Source organism: Topomyia yanbarensis, chromosome 2, assembly GCF_030247195.1.
Source record: "Topomyia yanbarensis strain Yona2022 chromosome 2, ASM3024719v1, whole genome shotgun sequence".
Taxonomy (NCBI): domain Eukaryota; kingdom Metazoa; phylum Arthropoda; class Insecta; order Diptera; family Culicidae; genus Topomyia; species Topomyia yanbarensis.
In genome coordinates, this window is record NC_080671.1 from 104,965,120 (window position 1) to 104,992,294 (window position 27,175).

Consider the following 27,175-nt stretch of genomic DNA (forward strand, 5'->3'; position numbering starts at 1 on the left):
GCCTAGAAAAGTCACGAATCAATGGACTACTAATAAAATAATGTATTTTTAGAATAAAAATAATGTTATTTGGAAATGCAGTTAAGTTTTTCCCATTACTGTAAATAATTCAAAATGTGGATTAGCCCCTTTTGGACGCGTTATTCAAATATGCTTGATAATGTTTGCATTATCGTCAACCTAGGGGAAGGAAAAACAAAGGGATGATTAATTTTGTACATTTATCGTTTTCTTGGTAGTGATAAGTATGGCCTATGTGTAGAATATTTCCAAAAACCAAAATGTCACATTCAGAACGAGCGGGATCATAAGGGATCTATTAATTTGGCGCCTTCGCCGAAAGCACAGTAACTAACTATCCTTTGTGAGCCCAGTACGGCGATGTGCCTCCAGCGTATATTAATTAAGTATTGAATAAGTAATAATTAAGTGCAAGCACCGTCCCAAATGGCCATTTACAGGTCATTCATAAAGCTCACGCATACACCAATAAGTGGGCTTAATTATCCGATATTTATCAAGAATAACTAACTATTGCTAAAAATTCCCCAAACAACACTGCTGTACGGATGCTCCACTGATGCTCGCATATGTCCACTTGATGACGCATAACAGCAATTTTGCACTTTTGTTTCAGTTCGCCCATTCGCACATGACTGCGCTAATCTTATCGATAAAATGTATCTAACACTGCGAGATAATGCTTATCAGCGTACGAATTCGAATACCGATACGCCTCGTAAGCAACTCGCACTGAACGCAGTGAATTCACAGTCCAAATAATCGTTCCTCAAAACAGTCGGCAGTTTATTTGTGTCGTTAGAAAACCGTCTTTGGAGATTTGGTGTTTCCTCTTCGGGATTAGTGAATAAGCTGGACGAACGTTCCGGAACTTCGTATACTGATGAGCTTGGAGTGAGTAGCTATTGATGGATGCACTGCTGTAATTTGTTTGTCCCAAACGGTGATATGTGCGAAGATTCATTTATAATATCGAACACGGATTACATTATCTTAATGAATACCTGCGAGTACTCAACGCTTAAGTTCATGTTTTGTGTTCTAAAGATTAGGAAAACTGTTTGACATATAAAACACGGATTCCGTAGTTTGTAAGACCCTCGTCTAATATGTAGCCAACCTGGGATCGTTTCCCAACCCCCGTATCTAGGATTAGATCAATCTAATCCCAAAAGAAGCGTGTTATCTTAATATAAAACTCGCTATAATCAAAACAATAAAAGATTGTGCACTGCTGAAGCAAAGAAGTGTTTATATGACATTCATAAACCAGTATCGTCAGAACCGAAACTCGAATGTCAAAAAAGTTTGTGATAAATTGATCAACCATCTATGAAAAATCGCCGTAACCAATTTGCTGGAATTAGACCACTCCCAGCGGACTTCTGCAAACAACTTTATATTCATTTTAATGTTTTAAATCATTTCAATATGATGGTACCAGTTCATATGTAAAATGCTCTTAGATTTGCCCGTGACATTCGGAAATGTTGGAAGTGACTTTGATTGACCATCAGCGATCGGGAACCCCATGTTTCCTGTTTCTAATCATTTAGCCAGTGTTGTTGTTTTGGTTTATATTAGAATTTCATTTGACCACACTCATAAATCCGTATCTCTGGAACCGAAAATCCCATCAAAACCATACTCGATAACAGCTTAATGGGTGAATTGTGCCTGTCATCTGATTCTTCGAGAGACGATGTGACTTTAATTCTATTTTTGTCGCTTCCGTCGGTGCTTCTGAATCTGGTAGAAGAGGTTAATGCGAAAAAAAACCTTGTTTGTACGCTAGATCTGCTAATTCAAGGAATTCAATATCATTTGGGTATTCTCGGTTTATTTAAGAAGTTTGTACGCAGCCACACTCGTCAAGCTATATCTCCGGAACCGCAATTCCTAGCGCATTTTAAATCAATAGCAGTGGTGATGTATAACAACCACGCAAATTATGTGGCCTTTTCGATATGACACACACATCCAAAGACACACACTCATACATACACAAACATACACAGATATTTTCCAATATCGTCGAACTGAATCGAATGCTACATGAAACTCAGTTCTTCCAGTTTCCGTTAGACAGACAAGTATGGGATCAATAACTTAAACTATCAATCCGCGAAAGACAAGCGAATATAGATTTTGTTACCATTTCGACTCTAAGCAGATACAACCAGCGTCATACAGGTGCTATAATCGTTGAATTGTTTGATGTGGAACAACTCAAACGGCAATTGATTCACCAAGATAAGATATAAGTTTATATATGCCGGACTGTTAAGTAAATCTTATCTAGTACTAACAATGTGAATCTTCTTCGCGCCCCATAATTAGAATGACGCCAGTGGATCTGTTTCGTCGAGAAAAAAACCGGCTGTGTTATAAATATAGAGTTGAAATTTATTGTTCGTGTTTATGTGGCGGAACTGGCTGTCTAAAATGTCCGAAGCAATATTAGAAAAAAATCATCGTTGTTGAGTAAAAATTTACCCGTGCCATCAAAATTCAATTAATGTGCTGAATACGTCAAACTAAGCAATAACTTATTCGAAGTAGTCCGAGGCTAGTTGGCGGTTGGGGTAAGTTGGCGGAGTACCCTTTTCTTCGTTTTTATTAGAAATATGGCGCTGTCTGTCGGTTGGTACGTCAAGTAATATGAAATACATTTTCCAATGTGTTTATGTTGCATAACGTTTTGTTTTGAAGAAGTTGTGGCCGACAATACAACGAACACTGATAAAATTCACATATATTACCAACAATCTGCCCTTTTGGGCAACATATTCTATTTTGCACGATCTACCTAAACCAAAACGACAAAAAATGAAAATTGGAAGTATCGCGCACTAGCCCCGGTCTCCTACTAATACAAACCGTTTGTGATTTTCTCCGCGATTTTCGGATTTCTGATAAGTTCTTCTATCTGTCAAGCATATGTCGTTTTTGATTAAGAACCTAGAAACTAACGCAGGTTAGTTGCTTCAAACAAACGTTTTCGATGAAACTGATTTGGGTTTCGCAAAACAGCGCAGTGGGGCGAAACTGAAAACCCCGTTTTAATCCACCTAGTGGTGCAATTGTGCCTTTCTCATTTATCCAAACTACTATTCCATGGCTGGTTATGTTTAATATAATGGTGGAAATGTCTATTACATATTCAGTGCGAATTACATATACGTACAATGAATCGACAGCTTGAGTTGCTATGTGTGAGGTGTAGATTTACCTCAGTTTCGTACCCCTCAGTCTCTTACTCAACAGTGTCCTACACCGCCAATAATGCCTAGTTGTGCTGGCACCGCTGCCACTGCAAAGCGCCAACATCCGCCACGATAGTCCTTAGTCAGCGTCATTGTGCATCAGATTCTCGTGGAGGTAAGTCATATACAAAGGAGGCATCTACGTGTCGAGTGATTTCCTCAGTAATAATAATAAATGGCGTCCTGTAAGATATCCTGCGCAAATTGCGACTTTTACACTATGTGTCGACGCTGAAACACTTGAAACCAGCGGAGAATCCAGGAGGAGGGTTCGGGGATTTGGACCCCGCCAAAAAAATTCAAATTAGTCGCTCAACTCAAAATCATTCCAAACCAAAATTTTCACTGATTTTTCAGACCCACTAGGAAAATTTATTCTAGAGGAATTAGAAAATTTTATTCGCGTAGAGGGGCACTTGATGAGGGGAGGGCGGTTTAGTGAAGGGTGGTAAGTGATGTAGGAGGGTCCCCTCACCGTATCCCCCTAACTACGACACTGTTAAAATACAGAAAACCTATGCAAGTCAAAAAAAATTAGGGCCGGGATTAGGTTGACGATGATCAGAGTGATTGCATAACCTTTCTATAGGAGAAAGACAAAAATGTGAATTTGCTGTGTGTCCGCACTCTTAAACCCGTAACTCCGGAACCGGAATTAGGAATTTAATAAAAGTCAATAGCAGCCTATGGGAATGTTGTATCTTTCATTTGAGACTAAGTTTGATGAAATCGGTTCAGCCATCTCCGAGTAACCGATGTGCATATTTTTGGTCACATACATACATACATAAATACATTCACACCCACATACATACGCACACACAGACATTTGCCGAATTCGACGAACTGAGTCGAATGGTATATGATTATTATTATTATCGGGATTAGGTTAACGTTGTTCAGAGTGATTGCATAACCTTTCTATAGGAGAAAGGCAAAAATGTACCCCACGCGTTTGATAGCAATTTTCGCAGGTAAAAATGCAAACAAAACAAATGAAGAATATATCATTTTCTTTGTTGCTGTGTAGGTGAAAATATGGACTTTATTGAAACAATGGTACGTAAATTGGCTTGAACAAAAAAGAAGCGAAAAAATCGCTATTTTGACTTGGGAAATACCACGAATTGGGGCGGTAATTGAAATAAAAAATAATTTCTTACCAGTAATACATTGATAACAAGCAACGCTACCGTTACAGTAGTTACTGTGCGCATATTATACTTGCAAGCCACTATTTTTTAAAAACTATAAAAAATAGAAAATAAACAAGTTAAATTCAGCGTAAATGAAAACGAATTTTTTCTACTTCAAAATTAATTGAATTAATTAATTTAATTAATTAATTAATATTTAAACTGGTATTGTCACGAGTCACATTTCCACTGTCAGAACAAAACACTAACGGCAACCGTACACTGGGGTAGAAATGTACCCCACGCCAACTTTGACTCCTGCGTACACGAAAACCAAAAGCAAACTGGCTGTACTACCTGTTCCTACTCTTACTATGAACTCAAAATTGAATTATGGTTAGGGTCCCAGGTCGGTAAATGCCGAATTCTCGTCTTCGCACGGCTCCAAAGATGGCGTGGGGTACATTTGTACCCCAGTGCAACGTTCTATGGTTAATGACAAAAAATTTAATGTTTTTGAATTTTACCGGTAACGAATCTATTTTTGTTTAATTCTTAAGAATTTTTCTTGTTCAACAAGTTACTTTTTATGATAATTGATTGAAGAATAATAGCGTTATATGCACGAGAAAATAATAAAATTTAATATGAATGACAAAAGGCCCTATAACCCCAACTTCTCGTATTCGGACAAAGGTCAAAAAGGTTTCATTCGATTTCTAATTTTTTTTCACATCAGAAAAACTGTAAAATATGTATGATTTGCATCATGGAACAGAAAAACAATCAAAAACAGGGAATTGGGTACCCAATTACTGACCCAGTACCCCACCGTATTTTTCGAGAAACAGAGATATCTTCATTCAAATACTAAGGTTATTTCTTTTAAAATGAGGTGGTGTGAATTGTAATTTTCTGAGTGCCAAAGTTATAGCATTTAATATATTTTCCTCCATATTTTCTATAGTACCAAGTTCAAAAATTTCAATGAAGGTGGGCGGGGGTCTAGAATTGTCCAAATTATGTGAAATTTGACATCTGAGATTACTTTAACATTTGAGCCTTTGAGAATTCAAAAAAAATAATTTGCGATGTCCTATTATGCATGTTACGTGTTTGAAAAGGTTTTTATTTGTAATGTTTTATCTAAATTATTGTGTAAGGGTCCGCAATGTGAAAAATTCATGCTGTAAAGAAATGTCATTTTCGAGTTCATGTCAATGTATAAAATATCCATTGACAGTTTTCTTTCAAGAACAGTAATTTTGGAGCAGACTCGTGCATGTATTGCTTTAAAAAACATAGGCAAGCAAGCATTATTAATGCTAGTGTTATTTCACTTCCTCTAGGGGTCCAAAATTGGTTGGTTACCTATATAATTTTGTACTCGTCGACCATGTCTTTTACCAGAAGAGAGCTTACGTTACTGTCGATTCTAGAAGTAAACACGGAATCGATGGTAAACATGCTCTCGTCTGTGAACCGGATCACCGGTTTTTTTCGTTTGAGAAAGTTCAAAATTTTATTACATCAGTGGACTCGTAGGTACCAGATGTGGTTAGTTATCATGTGTGTTTTTTTCGTGCCCTCGATTTGGCTCCACAATCTTTCCTTGCTGTATAGTTATTGATTCCATGTTTCTTCGTCATTTTCCTCCTGAAATACAGACGATTAGCTCGAATCTTCTTTTTGATGGCTCGGACGACCTGTGAACGCCTAGGCGGATAGCTGTCCTCTCCTTTCTCGGTCTAAACCCCTTCTTACGGTCTACCGGGACACTTCTACTGGTTCATATCCTCGAGCGTTATGTCGGACCAAGTCAGATGTCTCTCAATGTAATTTGACGCTTGATTTTGAGCCAGCGCGCGCCGTTCGAACCGCTTAATTGATTGTTTTTTATTTATAGAGATTTAAAACATTAGGGTCCTTTGCCTCTTTTTCGAGTTAGAAAAATGTCTGTAGATAAACCTTGCTGGGAATCGAAAATTCAGGTGCGCTGCACATAAGGCAATCGATATACCAACTACATTTTGCCCACCCCTGATTAAACAATTCATAAATTATTCTACAACAATTCGTTTCCTTATACTTTTGAAATATCATATGAGACAGCAGACCATCTAATGGAACGGTCTAAACGCCCCTACGCCAATATGCTTAGAAAGGCACCGCCCCAGAGACTTCATTGGTTATTTCATTTTCTGAGGAATCGGATGACACGGACGAACATACCATAGGGTGACCATATGTCCTGGATTTCCAGGACAAGTCCTAGTCTTTCACTGACTGTCCTGGTGTCCTGGGAAGGACACCAGGACAGTCAGGAAAACGCTTGATTTGTCCTGGTTTTTGTCCGGTAAGCCTAAGATATTTTTCTTTACTGAGTCTTCGCTCTATTTTCTCTGACTCAGATCGCAGTTACGACCGATAGAAAACCATAACGGCAACGTAAACCCTCAAACAAAATACGACAAACATAGTTTTATACACTCGAATCCCTCAATTGTACCATGATATATTTTTTATCTCTCAACTTTCTTCTCTTACGTGGAAATTGAAAAGATAAAGAACGAGGCGTTCGTACATAGCATATGAATGACCTGTTTAATCCGTTTCAAGGAAATTTGGCAGACGAACAAATCGAAATGGTTCCAGTTGTAGACCAATCTCTGGCCGCTGTCGTCGATGAAATAATGATAACTAATGCTTATTCCAGGCTTAAATTGCCTTTCAATCCGGGATCCGAAGAATTCCTTTTGGTGTCTCTGAGAAGACAAATTGAAGACGATGTGATGACTTTGATTCTGCTTGAGATCTCTTTCCAGTGGCATTTTTTCGTCTTACTGGAAGTCCGCGAACATTTTTCCAATCCATGAAAAGAGAAATGACGAAACATCAATAACTATCGTGGAATAACTACCCTCTCTAGCTGGTGATTATGGAACCACTTCAGGGTCAATGCAAGCATTAACATGGCTTCACTTGACGCTAAACAGCAACTAACCTGCCGAGTCTAACATCCTCCTTCCGAGTATGGAAGGTCGCGCTCAAACTGATATTATTTACACCAATCTATCCATTATTTCTCATACAATAATTGATAAAATGGAGAAATTTGTAATCAACGGTTTTTGCTCTCAGGCCGAGAAATAATGATTGTCATTGGAGATTGCCAGCTACTAATTTTTAAATCAGGAATGGCGTAGGAAAGTTACTTGGGACAGTTGGTGTTTCTACTTTACTTCAATGACGTGTGTTTAGTGCGGATAACCTCTCGCCGGTCCTGCACAGATGATTTCAGAATATTTCGCACCATCTGCTAAATTAATTATTGCCGATTGTTCCAACAACATCATGTAACCTTCGCTGATAGTTATGCAGCCCAGCGACAACTTGACAGATAGTGCTTGTTTCATAAATGTACCACCGATTTGATGGTGGCGCTAGTATGCCTTTTCTGTACGAGTACCACGAACCACGAAACGAAAAAGTTTCAAGAAAAAAGCGTGTTTCGTTACGTGTGTTATGAACGCCGTCAATGCGGCTAGAACAACATTTAGAAAAAGCGTATTCCAAAATGTGGATAAAGAAACCTATTATTAGAGTATTAGAGAATACATTTATCCCTGATTGTAAACCGCCAGCAAAGTTACATAAATCTTATTATAAATTTAGCTGGAAGTCGTTGTTTTTAGCAACCGGCTCTCTTCCTTCCCAAAAATGTTTTGGTTTTCTTGTTGTGTGAAGTATGTAATCGGTAAATCATTGGTGCTATAAATGAAATATAAATGAAAAACATTTTGGCCAATGAAAGTAAATCACCAAGCTTAACAATTCGTGAACCTGCGACATCTTGTTTCAAGTTCATTAAAAACGTCAAGAATTCTAGTACTTTGATCGGGAAAATAAACATTGTACGTAGGATTTTCTACACATTTAGCAAAATTGGTTTTGAATAAAATTTATGTGCTTTTATCAGAATTCTGGCAGCAAACCGGTAGTGCTCAGTTTCAGCAAGAATGCTGCCAGGAATGTACAATTTTGTTCGACTCCTGCCAGAGTATTGTTCGACTTTTGCAATCATTCTGTCCGGAAGATGTTGCGATGGTTTTGGTATGGATCCCTTCAGAATTATTCTGGTATTTTACTCGGCTCTGGCAGAGGATTTCATGCTTTAGGAGATGTTGATTACTTTCGGAAGATTTGCGGACATTCCAATATAAGTCGTAGTGGCTTGATTTTGAAAGTCATCTTGTATTTCCGAAAATCGATTTATTTTCTTTTGTTTTTTTTTAAATTCCAAATGGAATCTATTGGCAATTTCGCTTGAACCTGAAACTGAGTCAGGTTCTTCTTCTTCCAATTCTGTTTGTTTTCCGTCGGCCTATTTCCGCTACGAGGCCAAATACCGATGCCAGAGAGGTGACACTCCCACTATCTGGATTGGATATCGACCCATCAACTCATGGACCGGGGACCAACGGCTTTACTTCCCTTCCGAAGGAAGGCGTGACCTCAGATTTTTCTCACCTCTGAAAAATCTCGAAGACCTCGACTGGGATTGAACCCAGACCAACTGGGGTGGGTGGCGGTCACGCTTACCACCCAACCATCGGCGCCGTCAGTCAGGTTCTAAACCCAACCACTGTCAGGTCATACATTTTGACAGCAGTTGGGGTTAGGAACTGACTCAGTTTCGCCTCAAACAAAACCACATATGTTTCTCTTTAGGTATGGGGAAATGAGGACAGTTTCTAATGTGAACAGCGAAATACATTTGATGACAGAAATGCTTAAATTATTTATTTTTTAGATATGGAAAATAATAAACGGGATGCGCCTTTTTTCAAATTTTGCTCCATTCGAGCCGCCATGACATCACTAAATCACCACAAAATTTGCTTATGAGTTCAATATATGGGAGCTGTCAAGTTGTCCCCGGGCTGTAGTTAAGCACTATTTCCATATCAACTTTTGAATAAGGCTAATGAGATTTGTAAACAAACTTTTGTTTTGCTGATTTCTCTTAAATTGTTTTAATTTCAATACAGAAAATATTCGAAATTGATTCTACCAAGGGTAAAGATGTTGATTCATGTACATTTTTCATGAAATTCAACTTGACAGCAGAATAATAAACGAAATAAGTTTGTTTACAAAAATCTCATTAGCCCTTTTGACGAATTAATATTGATTTAGACTCTCAGTGAAAATGAACGTGAACATGTGTTGAATACCTTCCATTGTTCACGGTGGACGACTTCGTGAACAGTTTCATCAGCGAACAACGATTTCACGCTCAAGCACTATTTAGACTCTCGGTGAAAATGAACGTGAACATGTGTTGAATACCTTCCATTGTTCACGGTGGACGACGTCGTGAACAGTTTCATCAGCGAACAACGATTTCACGCTCACCTGGCAGTTTACAGTTTGTCAGAATGCAATCTAGTATTCGAAGGCGAACGTTCACCGTGAACAGCGATGACATTTATATTCACCACTCCGTATCAATTCCGCCCATCGTCTCGTTTACACTCCCGGTGAACAAGTGAATTATCCACTGCGGACATATTTCACCGTGGAATATTTAAAATGATCGTGGAATATGAATATTATTGCATTGATTCAATTATATCGAATAATTGTGCATGGATTCGCTAAGTATATTAATGTACTATCGTTTAGTTCCAGTTTCATCAATTTCTATGCACTAATATGCGAGATATTGGAAAAAACAATTTGGTGCGCATCGAGCTCACGTTCATTTTCACCGAGGGTGTAAATAGGCCTTTATGTAACAAGAACTGCGTGCGTGTAAATGAAAAAAAGAGCTCGGTTATCGACTTCTCATGAGACTTTTTGGCTGACCTATGCCTGCTAGACCCTGCCGAATCTCTGCCTGCCAGAACCTAGAACTTTTTAGCTGCCGAAAACCTGGGGAGAAGGCACAATCGATTAAGAGGTGATGGAGGGTAGTAGTCCCCTTTGGATTGTCCTTGTTTTTCACTTGCTTAATATGGTCACCCTACATACCAGCCTACTTCATAATTACCTTCTTTCCTGTTCCTTCTACAGCACGCTCGAGTCCAGTTCAGCCAGCCCGTATGCCCACGGTAAACAATGGCGTCGACGGGCATCGTCGGAGCCCACGAATCAAACCAATTGCCGAAACTCCCGCCCGATGACTATCGTCAACTACAATCGGCAGGAGTCATTTGATTTGTTCACTTCACCTGGAAGCCCTTATCACATTCGGAAACCCGTAGCAGTCGAACGAAACGAGCGTAGCCGATTATGGTGAGTAATCGTCCGAAATAAAACACGCGTTGGAAGGATAATTTGCTTAGGTTGATTGATTGGAAAAGTAGTCATGTTATATGAATTGTTCAATACATGCAAGTATCGTGCACCGAAATTAGTCGCTCCACTAATGTACATTCAAAAATTGCTATTAACAATCAATATTTCGGATTGCGTTGCATGTTGCACACAATATAATTTTTCACACATTTTGTTTTTATTTCTCAAACTAAATAAATGCGCAAAATTCTCTATTTTATCTCCAGGGTAGAACAGCAACAGCGGCAACAACTAAAACCACTTGGTGACAGTGATTGGAAGGGCAGTCAGGAGTCTGATATACATTTGGACGACACACATCTCGGTCATCATAATCATCATCATCATCAACACAGTCATCATCAACAGCATCAAAAGCATTACCATCATCATGTGCAGCATCCTAGTACTACATTCCATGGAGACGCCGACGAAGGTACGTGTGGTTGAAACGCATCCGACATGCATTTCCTGATCTGATGATGTCCAATCAGCCTGCGTAAGTCATGTCTCTGTCTCATTCTCGAGTAACTAATTCCATTTATTCGACCGTCCAGCTGCGCTAATTGGATTAGTTATTACGTTATCTCTTTTCGCTATCTGTATATTGCATGTATTAGAGTACTTTCGGAGATCTTCTGGGTCAACAGAGTTCTGATTGTATGCATGACTTACTAACTTAAGCGTGAATACGTTCGCGCGCAAATGTGAGGCCATGGCTGCTGAAACAATAACTCGGTCTCTCTAAATACTATTAAGATATAAAAACGAAATCAGTTAGGGATGCTTATCCTATGCGCAGTAATCTCGCAGCGTTAAATATTTGAACATCATAAGTCATTTTTGTTTTGTTTCACTCAATCCTACCTACACAGAAAATAATTGGATAAGAAACTGGACCGTCGCGGGCTGTTTCACGCTGTTCGACAGTAGTCAGTAGGATCCCGTAGATTGTAGAAGATGACGATCTCATAACATGAGTGACTTGTGATCTCTGTTCTTTGCAATTTACCCAAACAGCCGTTGGATTCCACCCACACGAGGAACAATTGCAATTTCCTATAATCCTGCAAAGTGCTCGAAATATGCAACATATTCGGCAACGACTGAGGCGAGATCCCGAGCATCAAGGAAGGCGTGCCATTCGATCAACGCGGGTCATCAACAAGGCCGGCGAACGGAACGTGTTGTTTCTGCACCTGCCACAGAAGTCGGTCCGGTTTGTAAAGGATCTCGTCACGACGCTAGTAAGTTTTGTTTCTATACACAGTCGAGTATTAAAGTTAAACTGCCTCTTTAGTACGGAAAAAGACAGCAATATTAATGTAAATGGAGATATGTTGCGTACATTACCGGAATTGTGGCAGGTTCAAGTTAGTATTCCGGCTCCAGTGACACAATCGATTTTATCTAGAATCGGCTGTGTAACTGTAGCCGGAATACAAACTAGAACCAGCCAGCATTTTCCGACTGAACTTAATTGGGTTACTATGGAAAGTACCACCTTTACCCAGAAGAAATGTTGCTATTACTATCTCCAAATTCTGAACAGCGTTGCCAATCTTATTTACAGGTAGTTTTCGCTTTGAACACTGAGGTGTTTAAAATTTCAATATCGTAATACAAGTCTACCTCGATAGTACGTACACCTGTGCTTCGTGTACCATCGAATCATAAGAGTAAATTTCAATATTTTATTGATTTTGCTTATTTTTAATTAAGTTTTACAAAAATAATATTTGGACCTAAATTAATCCACATACTATACTAGCAATAAGCTATCCAATTAAGGACGGTAGGGGTTAAGGGGTTACCATTTAAAAGATACAACATACTCTACCTGTATGCAAAAATCCTCGATAACATTTTTCCAAATTTTTTTCCAAGGAGCAGTTCAAAATTAACAGAATTTTGAAACGCGAACAGTCCTACATTCTCTTTCCATTTTTTTCGATACAGAGAGTGTTGGGATATTTATCCAAAATAGCTAAAATTTCAATTGCAATGGAAGATCTATTTTTCTTTTTTTCTATTAACTATTTGCAACATAAATACAGATTCATCGTTATTTTTCTGATCTGAAAAGACTTATTGTCGATTGTTTTTTATGAATTGTTTACAAAAACATAGCAAAAATGTTGTCTGGATCACTTTTTTATCCGAATAACAAAACGATTGCATTCGATTGTCAAATACGAAGTAATAGCACTCTCACCCAATGAACGCCGCACAGTGGAACGTAATGAAAAAACAGCCGAATATTAATACTGCCGACTAAACTATTAGGGATCATCCATAAATGACGTAGCATTATATGGGGGTGGGGGGAGTTTTGTGATGATGTGTGACGACAGGGGGTAGGGGGTCATGTCATGCTACGTAGCTTTACCGTTTCATCTAACTAACATCTTTTTTTATTTTTTTAAATTTTTTACGGGGTAAAGGGGGGGGGGGAAGTTTACCGTCAAGCTACGTAATTACCAGGGGGGTATTTAGGGGTTTGTGACGAAATGCTACGATGGGGGAGGGGGGTGTTAAAAATCACTCAAAAAATGCTACGTCATTTATGGATGATCCCTTAGTGAAAGCACTTCGATGTCTTCGGAATGGTTTCTTTATTTCGTGAGTACTTTAATATATTGGAAACAAATTTTAATTTAATAAAGTATTTCTTTATTTCGTGACTACTTTAATATATTGGAGGCAAATTTTAATTCAATGGGGTATATATACTCAAATAAAAAATAGCCTCTTCATTTATTCATAAAATGGTTGGTATTGAAAGTTTGTAGACAAACTTATTTTGAGAAACTTTGTTGAAGATACAAAATATCTATCTTTTAAGCGGACAAAGTTATTAATTGAAACAGATATACATGTTTTTTTTTTTGCTATACCGTAAAACGGGGTATCGTTGATCACCGTGGTAAGTTTGATCAAATGAGTCTTTTTTCAGTAACGTAAGATAAAATGATTCTCTCTAACAAAATTATTGAAACAAAAAGCAAACCATATTCTAAACATGTTCAGCATCGATTATTTCGTCATTTAATGTACCTTTTATGAACAAAAATTCACATTGAAAATGATACAGCTCTCATGCATCATTTCAATCTGTTCAAACAATCTCTTGCATATTATTGAAATCAATGAACTTCAGTTGAACTGATCACTTTTTTGAAAATCGTAAATATTTTTGTTCAATAATTCATTTTAAAAATCCGATATTTTTCTGTTAACTATTTAATTTCGACTATTTTCCTGGAAAAGCATAAGCATAAGAGATCGCCCGTAGTTGCTACTCCGTTATTGACCAGTACCAAATTAGGTTGCAAAATGTTGATTGGAACAACATGCTTGGGAATAGCATGATGAGCCACATTGTACAATCTACATTGATCCCTGCATGCTGATCAATACCGACGCCGGCCACGTCCGAATGCAGATCTGGGAAAGGAAGGAATGTTAGTTCGATACTTGTTGCTACTAGAAACAGAGAAATCCTCTGCATCTCCACATGTACAACGGGAAGGGGAAAGTTGTTAGTAGTGTGCCAATAGCGTTATCATATATTAATTGCTCTGGGCAGCCGGCTGCCTAGAATTTGGGAAATTTTTCATTTGTTGTATTAATACGATCAGCAAAATAAGCAACTTGAACTCCGGCTATAAGGAGCACTGCCTATATTTTTTTTAATAATATTCAATCACGCGACGAATTTTTTCGTGGTTTCTATCGTGTCGGCGCTGATTTTACCCGACGATCGTTTGAAAAAATGCGGAATCTTATGCAGAAGGTATTCGCCTGCGTCTTTATTTTTTTCTTGTGTCGAGTGCTATTCTCTTAGATAGTTGGAATTGCACATGTATAATGATTTCGTAGTAAGAGGGGATTTTTTTAATATTAAGCTTTATTAAGTAGTGTGAAAACAGAAATGCAAACTTCGTTATTTCCGTTGTTGCGTTGCGTTGTGAAGATGATTTTGGCGAATACACACTGACTTCATCATGTTTCAAGAACACGATCGTTTTTGGTTCTTTTTAAATTCTGGGTAGCCGGCTACCGAGAGTATCCTATGTTTTCTTAATAAAAGTAATTTCAACTCCACACAGCCGACCGTGGGAGTATTGCCTAGAAAAGCTAATCTTATCTGCGAAATAGGCCGGATCACTATTTATTGCGACATTATTTAGACTAATTTCGCTATTCCTTGTCTACGATATATTTTGCATACTACCGAGTGATAACACGTTATACAGACAAAGAGCTTTGATAGCTCGAGATGTTATAAATCAACGAAAGTATTTCCTAGTTTCCATATTAGATTATTTGTGGAATACATGTATACGAACGATTATATCGAACATTGAAGGGAAATACAAAGGATCGTTAAACTGATGAACGGGTTTGTTACCAATAACGGAACTTGAAATTAAATTCATTAAAACAGACGCGGCGAATTTTCAGTACGTATTGACCCGCGATCATCGATACCAGTCAAATGAAAGTCCTATTGGAGCCAACCTCCGAACAACTATTCATTTTTACGGTATTGTCTTCTCGGCTAGATCTGTTCGCACCCTCTCATTCTGCCACTATCGACAGAAGGCCGACAGCACCCAGTCGTCGCCGGTCTAAAAACCAAATGTCATCAGTAAACCTAGACTCGCGTGGAGGCATGATATAGAATTGAAAGCTAACCAATGAACATGACAGCAAAACACTCATTCTTCGTGCTGACATAACTGAAGGTAATTGCCAACCGGTCCCCGATCCCTCTCGCGAATTGTCAATTCTCAAACCTTATACATGATTGAAGTCATCATTCCACTCAAATAAGGCCATGTGTTTTCCCTATGCACATTGAATGCTCCATGGATCAGTTCCCCCATTGGTAATACAAACCCTAAACAAGCAGAAGTTAGTTTGCTTAGTCCAAAAAAAAGTTGGCCGACACCAACGAACACCCAAAATTTACATGCGACAAAATATCTCCATCCCGAATATAAAAGAATCAAAAGCAGAAAAAAACAGTTGAATATCCAAGGCGGCTCATTTTCAAAGATAGCACCGCCGATGAAACACCCAATAAAAAATAGGTGACAAGGGACGCGGACGAAAATAGCTGAGCACCGGCCGGCTGGTTTGCCACCTATTTTTTGGGCGAAGAATTTTGGAGCGACACCTGGTAGTCGCTAGTTGCCGGTGAAACGCCAATAATTTGAATATGCCAATTTTTCTTATTGCCTTATTTTTTCACTTTTCGGATGGAATATTTTTCTTTGAAAAACCTTTTTTCACTATTTTTAGAATGTACACTGTGTTTCTAGATGTTTTCTGTGCCCTTTTATTGTCCTTGCATCGGAAATCGACGGGCCGTCATGCGAGAAAAAGATTTTTTTTTCATTTGCTGGAATTCGATTTTCACAAACTGTCACCACTCGCGCCAGTCCAAAATATACCGAAAAATGCGTTTTCAAACCACTTCAATTTGTATAATCGTTAAATTGCACCGTTAATCACACTTTCGATAACCAGGAGGCAGTAAACTGTGTCGAAAATAAAGAAAATTAACCGACTCGAAGGGAGCTCTACGAGAGTCAACCCGTCGTCGCAAGGACGAAGATACACACTTGAATCCTAGGGGCAGATCACTTGTGATGCATTTTTAAAAATCAGCTAAATTAAATACATTTATTTCCATCAAAATAGAAACTCATAATGTATTTTGCGTTGCGTGCAATGTTTTTGCGTTGCGTGCAATGTTGTTTGCGTTGCGTGTAAGATGTCAAAACCCTACAGAAAAACTAGCCCTACATTTAACAAAACGTCGAACAAAGTGCATCAGCGTAGGACGTTTGTTAAACAAACTTTTTTGCGACGAAGTGCAAAGCTGATGCAAAAATGGAAATTAAATGCATTTTTTTCAATTTGATGCAAATTTGTTATACATTCTTAGATTGATCTGCCCCTAGCTTGAATCCCGTCGACTATTTTCCTGGAATAGTTCGATAAAGTCATTTGTTTCCTTCTTGGCATTTTTGTTCTCGTGCGAGACGTCACTCTATCAGGCCATGAAATTTCCTGCAGAGATACAATTCACACAATATTTCGAGTGTTATCTCTCATTTTGATACACATATTTTGCTGATCAAAGTTACCCTGAAAACAAAGAATAAAACTTTACAACAAAGTAATTTTATTTTTATAGTAAAACGAAATAAAATACACAACAATTCGAACACTTTCAATCTATGGGAACCAGTACATGTCTTAAAAATGCAAACAGTTGTATCTACTTGAATTGAACATAGTTATTCGAAAAACCGTTGAAAAAATGATCAATGTTTCCCCATTTTACGGTAACTGTTTTATTTTATTTGACTATTTTTCCATTGTTTTGGATAACACAATTTTTGGCGGAATATTCCAGCTCGCTAACTCTTCGTTTTAAGGATTTATTACCGTTTTTTGGATTTTTTTAGTCGAAGCTAAAGTTAGCAGAGTAGCAGGTAGTAGCAGCTGAACTTATTATCTTTTTGTTCAGTAATGTATACCCATTTGATACTCTTGGTACTCTGCGAACAGTAGCCCCTTTAAAGTTAGACTAAAAAAATTATAAAAACAGTCATAAATGCTTAAAACGAAGAAACAGCGAGCTGAAATGTGTTTTTAAAGCGTCTACATTTTTCCAAAACATCAAATAAATAAATTATGGCAAAAAACCTCTTTTCAAAGCGCACCATTGCACAATAATGGCTACACATTTGCACTAATGTAGCATTGAAACTACATTGTAGTATTTACAATGCAATCAAGCTTTATATTAGCATTATAAATGCATACAGGCGCAGCGGAAATATAGCATTATCACTTGCTCTGTATACGTATATAAAGCTGATATAACGCATACCTGCTTCAATGACCTTTAAAGCACAGACTAACAGACATAACACTCAAAAACAAAGCTTCGTCCGCTTTAGCGGTCATTTTAAATATATTTGTAGTTGGGACTGTGGCCACATTTGAAATTATGGCGCCACTGACATATAAACAAGCATATGGGGGATAGACCACTAGTGAAAAATTATTCCTAAACCTGAGGGGTAACCCAGCAGTAAATGAGTGTTTGGGACTGTGAATAAAAGGTGGAGCTAGTGTTCTGGGAAAATTGTCGGATCGATGTTTTTTGAGGGAATTCCCTCATAGTGTTATGTCTGTTAGTCTGTGTTTAAAGCATGTATTCTTTACATATGCATCTAGTGCCATTTTAGAGCAAATATGAAGTCGATATAATTCTATAATGTAATGTAATGTAATTTTATAAAAAATACAAAACCCGGCGATAATAAAACCTCGATTCCTACGGGTTCGGGTTCGGGTCGGGTATCGGGTAAAAATACCCGTACCCGCCCATCTTTACTACAATGCATTAGAAGGGAGTCAACTACGGTTCTAAACAGTATTTTAATATTTTTTCTTCTTGTTCGTCACAAACAAGATTTTGAGAAGAGGGCTTAGCGTAGCTGTACAAGCCTCCACCGACCTGTAGTTCTAAAGCAGCTGCGCGTGAGTGATTCGAATCTCATTCATTCCATTCAAAATGCTCCTAGAATATGTGAAATTGAACATTGAACTTTTGTTCACATAGCATTTGATGTTAGATGTATTGGATAGCAATTGTCGTTCTATTAGCCTTAGATGGTTTGTCTCTCCTGAAAATTTCCTTATATGGTCGAAAATCCGATTGAAGTGTGAAAAACCTTTCTTACGTTTATAGATTTCCTTAACATTGGTAAATTTACTGATATTTTCATATTTTGACATTAAAAATGTCTTACTCCACTATCTGGGGCTAGGTGTCATTCTAAAATCTAAACTATCTCCCATGTAACGAAACTATGTAAGGTTTGCACGCTTATAACTCCGATATTACTAGATGGATTTTAATCATTCATACACCAACCGATTCAGAAACACCTAACTTAAATATTGGTAATAATTTAATATCTCCCCAATAAAAGTAGACTTTTGGAAATTGGTAAAATTAAAAAGTTCACAAAAAACGGGAAAAATACCATTCGGTAGGCAGATTTCTCAGACACAGCCGTCAAAAGAGGGCAGCTTAGTTGCTCAATGAAACACGAAAAGTCATAAATAGAAGCAACGCATGTCCGTTTAAATCAGTTGTTGCTCTTATCCCACACGAGCAACGTCGTCTCCGGGCGATGCAATAAGCGCTATCGATTTTCGGTAACGTTGGCATTTGCACACACTCGCACCTAAGTGACTAAACCATATACGGTTAGTTTATAAATAGAGGTGACGCGTACCCGTTTGAATCAGTTTTTGTTCTTATGTCGAACGGGTAAGATCATGGCTGCAGCGTCTGGGCACTACAATAAGCGGTAGACGCTATGCATTTTCGGCAGCGGTGGCCGTGTGCGGATTTGTCGGGTACCAGCATGGTGTCACAGACAGTGTTGCCACAATTAAATCTGTACCGGCAGTTGAAAAATCTTTTCTATCTGTACACTTCTATAGAAAAATCTGCACCGGATTCTGTACCCAAATGATAAAAAGGTTGTTTAAAAAAAACATTTTTCTTAAACATAAGTATTTTTCATTCGGGGAAATCAAACCAGACATTCTGAGTCGGTTGTTTTATTTGAGCTGGTATTCCACAAGAAACCAGTTTGAATTCCGAATGAGTTTGACTGGGTAATGTCAATATCAGCTCCAGCTCAAATTCTCGCTGCTACTTTTGTTTGCAACGAAAGGTGGCCAACAGAGTGGCGGCGAGAAGCTGATATGGGGCTGGTAATATCAATAGGATAGAGAAACCTGCTTGCAGGAATTCAAATGGAGCAGGTCAGAGTAAACGTATGCACTCCGAAAAGATTCGCCCGGCTTTCACTTAGACATCATCCCTTTGATTTGCTGGAAGCATATTTCTCGCATATCGCATTCTAATGGCAGCTTCAGTTAAAGTTCAATCAGTAACGCTTCACTTCAAATTCTTGCCATCACTGCTGCCTAAATCAACGTTTACCTGCTGTTTACTGGGATGCATCGCAGGGTTAAATTATTTTAACTTGATGTTATGTAAAAAAATCTGTACCAATCTGTACTTTTTTACAAAAATCTGTAATCTGTACCGTTCAGAATATGTACCAAAAATGCTTCAAAAATCTGTATCTTTCTAGATAAATCTGTACTTGTGGCATCAATGGTCACAGAATGATTTGCAAAGTGGGTGGGCGGGGTGGTTTGGATTTAATTCAATACGGTGTGTGCTGCTTAGGAGTGTTGCGTTTGAAAAAAATATATTTATTTTTATGCATGCGTGTGCGTTGTAACTTGTTAATCCATGTTTACGGCGCTTTGTAGCTGCGTAGGGTAAAGAGCCAATTGGTTTTCATGTTTCATATTTCGGTTATATGTTTTTTATCAGTAAGGCATCTGACAACGTGCTTCTGTAGTTATTGCACTGTTCAGCAGCGTAGTATTTTATATAGAAGAGTACACTCAGGTTTTTTACGCGGATTTTGAAATTTACGCGGTTTTCATCAACGCGTTTTTTTTAAATTTACGCGGTTTTCATTTACACGGCCTGTATCCCCTGCGTGAAAAATCTGAGTGTAATTGCATCGGAAACAATCACATTCCCAGCAGAACTTTTTGTTTTCTAATTTCAAACACTTTTGTTTCGTACTGCACACAACGGAAAATTTTAAAACAGAACTTACCGTCCCAGCAGCAGTTAAAGCGGGTGTTCTTTTTCGATTCAAATTCAAGCCATGTCTTAAGCGTTACTGGACTTAAAATTGTTTTCCCAGTTTAACCAGTCAGAATATCTGTCCTACCCTATGTATTTAAAACACAGTTCTAATTGCGTTTAAAGGTATACAACAAATACGGTTGGGTATACTAATTTAAATTTTAAAATAAATCTGTTTTAAATTATGAAACAAACCACTGTACTGAAGATATAATTATGTCAGTCCTATTACCACATAAAACACCTATATAACATAAAACGCTGCAGAATTGGTTTAATAATACAATGTTTACACTACAGAGTTATAACACGTTTTAATAATTAGCAACAAGAAAAATGTCACCAAGATAGCATAAAAACCCGTTTTAACTGGTAGTGCGAACGTTGCATAACAATGTAATTTATCAAATAATTTCATTTTTCCACCACTAATCGATCAAGAAATACTTACACTTAAGATTGTTTACTTAAGTTCATTAGTACATTATTGAAAATTTAAATGGAAAATGAAATTTCATATTTTATGGAGAATCTGATTCAAGCTAAACGGAATTTCATCGAATTTCGAGTGAATCTGTACGTACTCCAAAATAATTTATTGGAAATCACAGTTGTACAAAATCAAGCGAAATACCTCACGAAAACTTGCAAAAAAAAATTAAAGGGTTGTGTACAGGACACGACCACGGTGACATTAAAAATATAGCTTTTTTATCTATCACACATATCGACACACGTTCTTGTTCACTCGCCTGTTTTCATATGTTACAATTTGCTATATACCCTCCCCATTAAAACATAATTTATTGAAGGTCTTTTAACGGTAATCTATTAATTAATCAAGTATCTCACTAGGTGATTGGCATTATTTGGCTGATCCATCTAGTAAAAATAGGCTGGTCTGTCCAGAAAATATATTCAATAGAAAAGTTCCATATTGAGAGCTGTGATGAGGAAACCCACGCCCGCCAACGGAAATATACAGATTCTCCATAAAATATGAAATTTCATTTTCCATTTAAATTTTCAATAATGTACTAATAAACTTAAGTAAACAATCTTAAGTGTAAGTATTTCTTGATCGATTAGTGGTGGAAAAATGAAATTATTTGATAAATTACATTGTTATGCAACGTTCGCACTACCAGTTAAAACGGGTTTTTATGCTATCTTGGTGACATTTTTCTTGTTGCTAATTATTAAAACGTGTTATAACTCTGTAGTGTAAACATTGTATTATTAAACCAATTCTGCAGCGTTTTATGTTATATAGGTGTTTTATGTGGTAATAGGACTGACATAATTATATCTTCAGTACAGTGGTTTGTTTCATAATTTAAAACAGATTTATTTTAAAATTTAAATTAGTATACCCAACCGTATTTGTTGTATACCTTTAAACGCAATTAGAACTGTGTTTTAAATACATAGGGTAGGACAGATATTCTGACTGGTTAAACTGGGAAAACAATTTTAAGTCCAGTAACGCTTAAGACATGGCTTGAATTTGAATCGAAAAAGAACACCCGCTTTAACTGCTGCTGGGACGGTAAGTTCTGTTTTAAAATTTTCCGTTGTGTGCAGTACGAAACAAAAGTGTTTGAAATTAGAAAACAAAAAGTTCTGCTGGGAATGTGATTGTTTCCGATGCAATTACACTCAGATTTTTCACGCAGGGGATACAGGCCGTGTAAATGAAAACCGCGTAAATTTAAAAAAAACGCGTTGATGAAAACCGCGTAAATTTCAAAATCCGCGTAAAAAACCTGAGTGTACTCTTCTATATAAAATACTACGCTGCTGAACAGTGCAATAACTACAGAAGCACGTTGTCAGATGCCTTACTGATAAAAAACATATAACCGAAATATGAAACATGAAAACCAATTGGCTCTTTACCCTACGCAGCTACAAAGCGCCGTAAACATGGATTAACAAGTTACAACGCACACGCATGCATAAAAATAAATATATTTTTTTCAAACGCAACACTCCTAAGCAGCACACACCGTATTGAATTAAATCCAAACCACCCCGCCCACCCACTTTGCAAATCATTCTGTGACCATTGATGCCACAAGTACAGATTTATCTAGAAAGATACAGATTTTTGAAGCATTTTTGGTACATATTCTGAACGGTACAGATTACAGATTTTTGTAAAAAAGTACAGATTGGTACAGATTTTTTTACATAACATCAAGTTAAAATAATTTAACCCTGCGATGCATCCCAGTAAACAGCAGGTAAACGTTGATTTAGGCAGCAGTGATGGCAAGAATTTGAAGTGAAGCGTTACTGATTGAACTTTAACTGAAGCTGCCATTAGAATGCGATATGCGAGAAATATGCTTCCAGCAAATCAAAGGGATGATGTCTAAGTGAAAGCCGGGCGAATCTTTTCGGAGTGCATACGTTTACTCTGACCTGCTCCATTTGAATTCCTGCAAGCAGGTTTCTCTATCCTATTGATATTACCAGCCCCATATCAGCTTCTCGCCGCCACTCTGTTGGCCACCTTTCGTTGCAAACAAAAGTAGCAGCGAGAATTTGAGCTGGAGCTGATATTGACATTACCCAGTCAAACTCATTCGGAATTCAAACTGGTTTCTTGTGGAATACCAGCTCAAATAAAACAACCGACTCAGAATGTCTGGTTTGATTTCCCCGAATGAAAAATACTTATGTTTAAGAAAAATGTTTTTTTTAAACAACCTTTTTATCATTTGGGTACAGAATCCGGTGCAGATTTTTCTATAGAAGTGTACAGATAGAAAAGATTTTTCAACTGCCGGTACAGATTTAATTGTGGCAACACTGTCTGTGACACCATGCTGGTACCCGACAAATCCGCACACGGCCACCGCTGCCGAAAATGCATAGCGTCTACCGCTTATTGTAGTGCCCAGACGCTGCAGCCATGATCTTACCCGTTCGACATAAGAACAAAAACTGATTCAAACGGGTACGCGTCACCTCTATTTATAAACTAACCGTATATGGTTTAGTCACTTAGGTGCGAGTGTGTGCAAATGCCAACGTTACCGAAAATCGATAGCGCTTATTGCATCGCCCGGAGACGACGTTGCTCGTGTGGGATAAGAGCAACAACTGATTTAAACGGACATGCGTTGCTTCTATTTATGACTTTTCGTGTTTCATTGAGCAACTAAGCTGCCCTCTTTTGACGGCTGTGTCTGAGAAATCTGCCTACCGAATGGTATTTTTCCCGTTTTTTGTGAACTTTTTAATTTTACCAATTTCCAAAAGTCTACTTTTATTGGGGAGATATTAAATTATTACCAATATTTAAGTTAGGTGTTTCTGAATCGGTTGGTGTATGAATGATTAAAATCCATCTAGTAATATCGGAGTTATAAGCGTGCAAACCTTACATAGTTTCGTTACATGGGAGATAGTTTAGATTTTAGAATGACACCTAGCCCCAGATAGTGGAGTAAGACATTTTTAATGTCAAAAATCATAAATGTTGACGCTTAGACTACATAATAGTGATATTTTCATGATCGAACATCACTTAATATCCTATTTATACCAATTTGAAGAAAATGACGAAAACTTACTTTTGCTCATTTTTTGTAGTGTGTTTACCGTAAATACTCAACCGCTTATGTAACGTAGTTGGCATGTATTGGAGGATTTGTGGGCATGATATAAATAAAACAAATGCATTATTCACGCAGAAGAATTAGGCCTTTTTGAATCAACAAAACGATTTATTGAATCTAAAACGTGGCGAATGACTGTTTCAAACTGAAATGGGCGTTTTTCGAAAGCATGTATTTGGTTTAGCTCAACAAATACTTCTGTTTACATTTTAAATAGAAACATTGTTGAATCAAAATAAAATTTGTTAGATCTAACTGATCCCTTCGTTTAAACCCAACAGAATCTTTGCTTAATTTCAACTAAATTTGAGTTGTTCTCTCCTTCGGTTAATACAAAAGATTAGTTTTTGTATCTTCAAACTGGTTTGTTCGGTTAAACTTATCATGATTTTGTTGTTTCAAACGAAATAGTTGTTGAAACTACTGAAAAGTCAACAAATGAATTAGTTGGTAATTTCAACCAGCAGTATTGATTGAATCAAACCTGAATCTTATTTGTCACTATATCAAACGGGAAAATTGTTATTTAAAACCAAAATTTGTTTATTTTCACTAATTTTTTTTCTACGTGTTTTTTATCCCTAACGGTACTGTTTCGCTAGTAATGGGCACTGTTTCCACTCTCCTCTGTATCAAATCACCTTGGTTTCCCCTATTCTTTGAGTTAATAGAAGTTGAAATTTGATAAATTTCCCTAAATTCCGTGCGATCATCTTTAACTCGCTGGAAAACCCTACCTGATGTTTGTAGGATTCCTACCCTAGTAACAATTGTAGTTTTATGATAGTTTTATAGCTACTGATAGAACTTATATTGCGTGCTATAAAACTTCAATTGTTACTTGGGTATGAAGTTTGAAAGCCTTCCGTGAAGTTTACAGAGATACTCCGAGCTTCAATAAAAATAATCTTGAAATTATTTATACTTCCTTTAATTACAGTTTCGTCTAAATTGTCTGAATTTCTAAGAACCTCTCTGAAATTAAGAAACCCGATGCAGTTTGTTTCCTGAAATTTGATTCATCTGATACTTGATAGATGATTCATCTGATACTTGATAGATTTTAATGATAGATACTTATGGTATACTAGAAGAACGAAATGATTGATGGAGTTCTTTAAGCTTCTCAGAGTTTGCTTTACCTTGAAACCCTTAATTCGTCCCGTTTTCTTGATAAAACAAACAACAAATTGCTGTACGTACTATCGAGGCAATATATACGTACTACCAACGGTACGTATTAACGAGAATGCGTACTATCTAGAAATCGTGGAAATTTTTTTCTTAGCATAACCATATTCAAAATTGCATTTGTTAAAATCGAATTATTAAATTATAATTATTAAATTCCACTTACTATTACAGGTGGAAGAACAATGGCGCTACACGCTGACCGTTTTCGTACTGAGCTTCGTCAGCAGTTGGATTCTGTTCGCCATCCTGTGGTATCTGATAGCATACGCTCACGGGGATTTGAGTTTCGATCCGGAAACTGGTAAACGTCTGGGAGACGGCACATTCCCATGCGTGGAGGGTGCCACCACGTTCGTGGCGTTTTTGCTATTCAGTATTGAAACGCAAGTTTCCACTGGATACGGCGCAAAAACTCCCACCGAGGAGTGTCCGGAAGCGTTGTTTCTATTGATAGTACAAATCATAGTCGGTTTAGTAATAGACGCCGCCATGGTTGGAATCGTTTACGCTAAGATGGTACGACCACCGAAGAAAATTTCCGACATGAAGTTCAGCAAAAAAGCTGTGATTTGTCAGCGCGATGGGAAGCTTTGCTTCGTCTTTCGATTGTGTGATCTCAAGCATCAGCACGCGATTGAAACCAAAATATATGCCGTCATGCTGGAACAGCGCCGTTCCTTGGAGGGGGAACTAATCGAAAAACACGAATCGGTCATGCAGCTGGAGAATAACGGTCGTATTCTGCTGATGTGGCCAGTTACGGTTTGTCATGTGATTGACAGCGACAGTCCACTTTTTGACATCTCGGCCAAGGATCTTCTACAGAAGCGGTTCGAAATTGTGGTAACGCTAAGCGGTGGAACAATGACCACCGGGCAGGTGAATGAAGCGAGGACATCCTATCTACCAGGAGAAATTTTCTGGGGTCATCGATTTGTGAACATTATTCATTACGATAGGACCCACGACCATTATGTTGCCGCCAATGAACACATGGATTCCATAGAACCTGTGGATACGCCACTTTGTAGTGCAAGGCGAATGAAAGAGGTACTTGATGAAGTGCAACAATATATGGAAAATGACCGACAGAGGGAGTTTGATGGATTGGAATGTCGATCAATAGACGAAGATGATGGGCACGAGGTAGCTTGTTGAATTCAGTTTAATTACCACCGAATATTTGAATGTTTTATATTTTTTATTCACAGGATAGTGATTCCGATAATGGCATCCATTTAGAACGACTCAAAGCTACAACATTACTGCTGAAAAAAGAAACGAACAACTCGAATCAAGCCAACGGTGAAGTAACATCTGGGCTAACCTCGGACAAACCAGAACTTCCTTCTTCGGACCTCAATGAAAAACAGAAAACTAGCGAATGTTAATTTGCTTTGTTTAATTACTTTATTTTTATTAAGAACAGAGATAATGGTTTAAAAAACTTTTGCCACGCTTTTATATATTTTTAGTCGGGAAAAGTCCATTGAATTATTGTTAGGATCCTATGAAGGATAAACTCTGAATGCACGTTCTGGTACAAACCCCCCTTTTTGCTTTTTGAAAAATTTATTATGTTCAACTAAAGTATGCCTAATATTTTAAATGGAATTTGCAAAAGTTATCACGTGAGAGTATTTTGTGGAAAGTGGTGACCAAGGATGCAAAATGCCTACCTTTTCTGCGGCTGTAATTTTTCTGCCTACATTCTCATTTCTCTTTCGGCGCTGCTGTCGTTCGCTAGTGCATGACGCCAAGCGCTGTACGGCAGTCTGTAAGCAAAGCTGTAACATGACATAAAAA

The 27,175-nt window shown here is 37.7% G+C and overlaps 1 protein-coding gene across 1 annotated transcript; it reads left to right on the plus strand.

Annotated features, from left to right (window-relative positions):
• The first annotated feature begins 775 nt into the window (after positions 1-775).
• LOC131679073 (ATP-sensitive inward rectifier potassium channel 11-like) lies at positions 776-27,175 on the plus strand. The gene is made up of 6 exons (XM_058959627.1): positions 776-915; positions 10,502-10,723; positions 10,993-11,201; positions 11,786-12,012; positions 25,541-26,515; positions 26,581-27,175. Exons 1-6 carry the CDS (start codon positions 905-907, stop codon positions 26,758-26,760), a joined length of 1,824 nt encoding a protein of 607 aa, XP_058815610.1. The 5' UTR covers positions 776-904; the 3' UTR covers positions 26,761-27,175.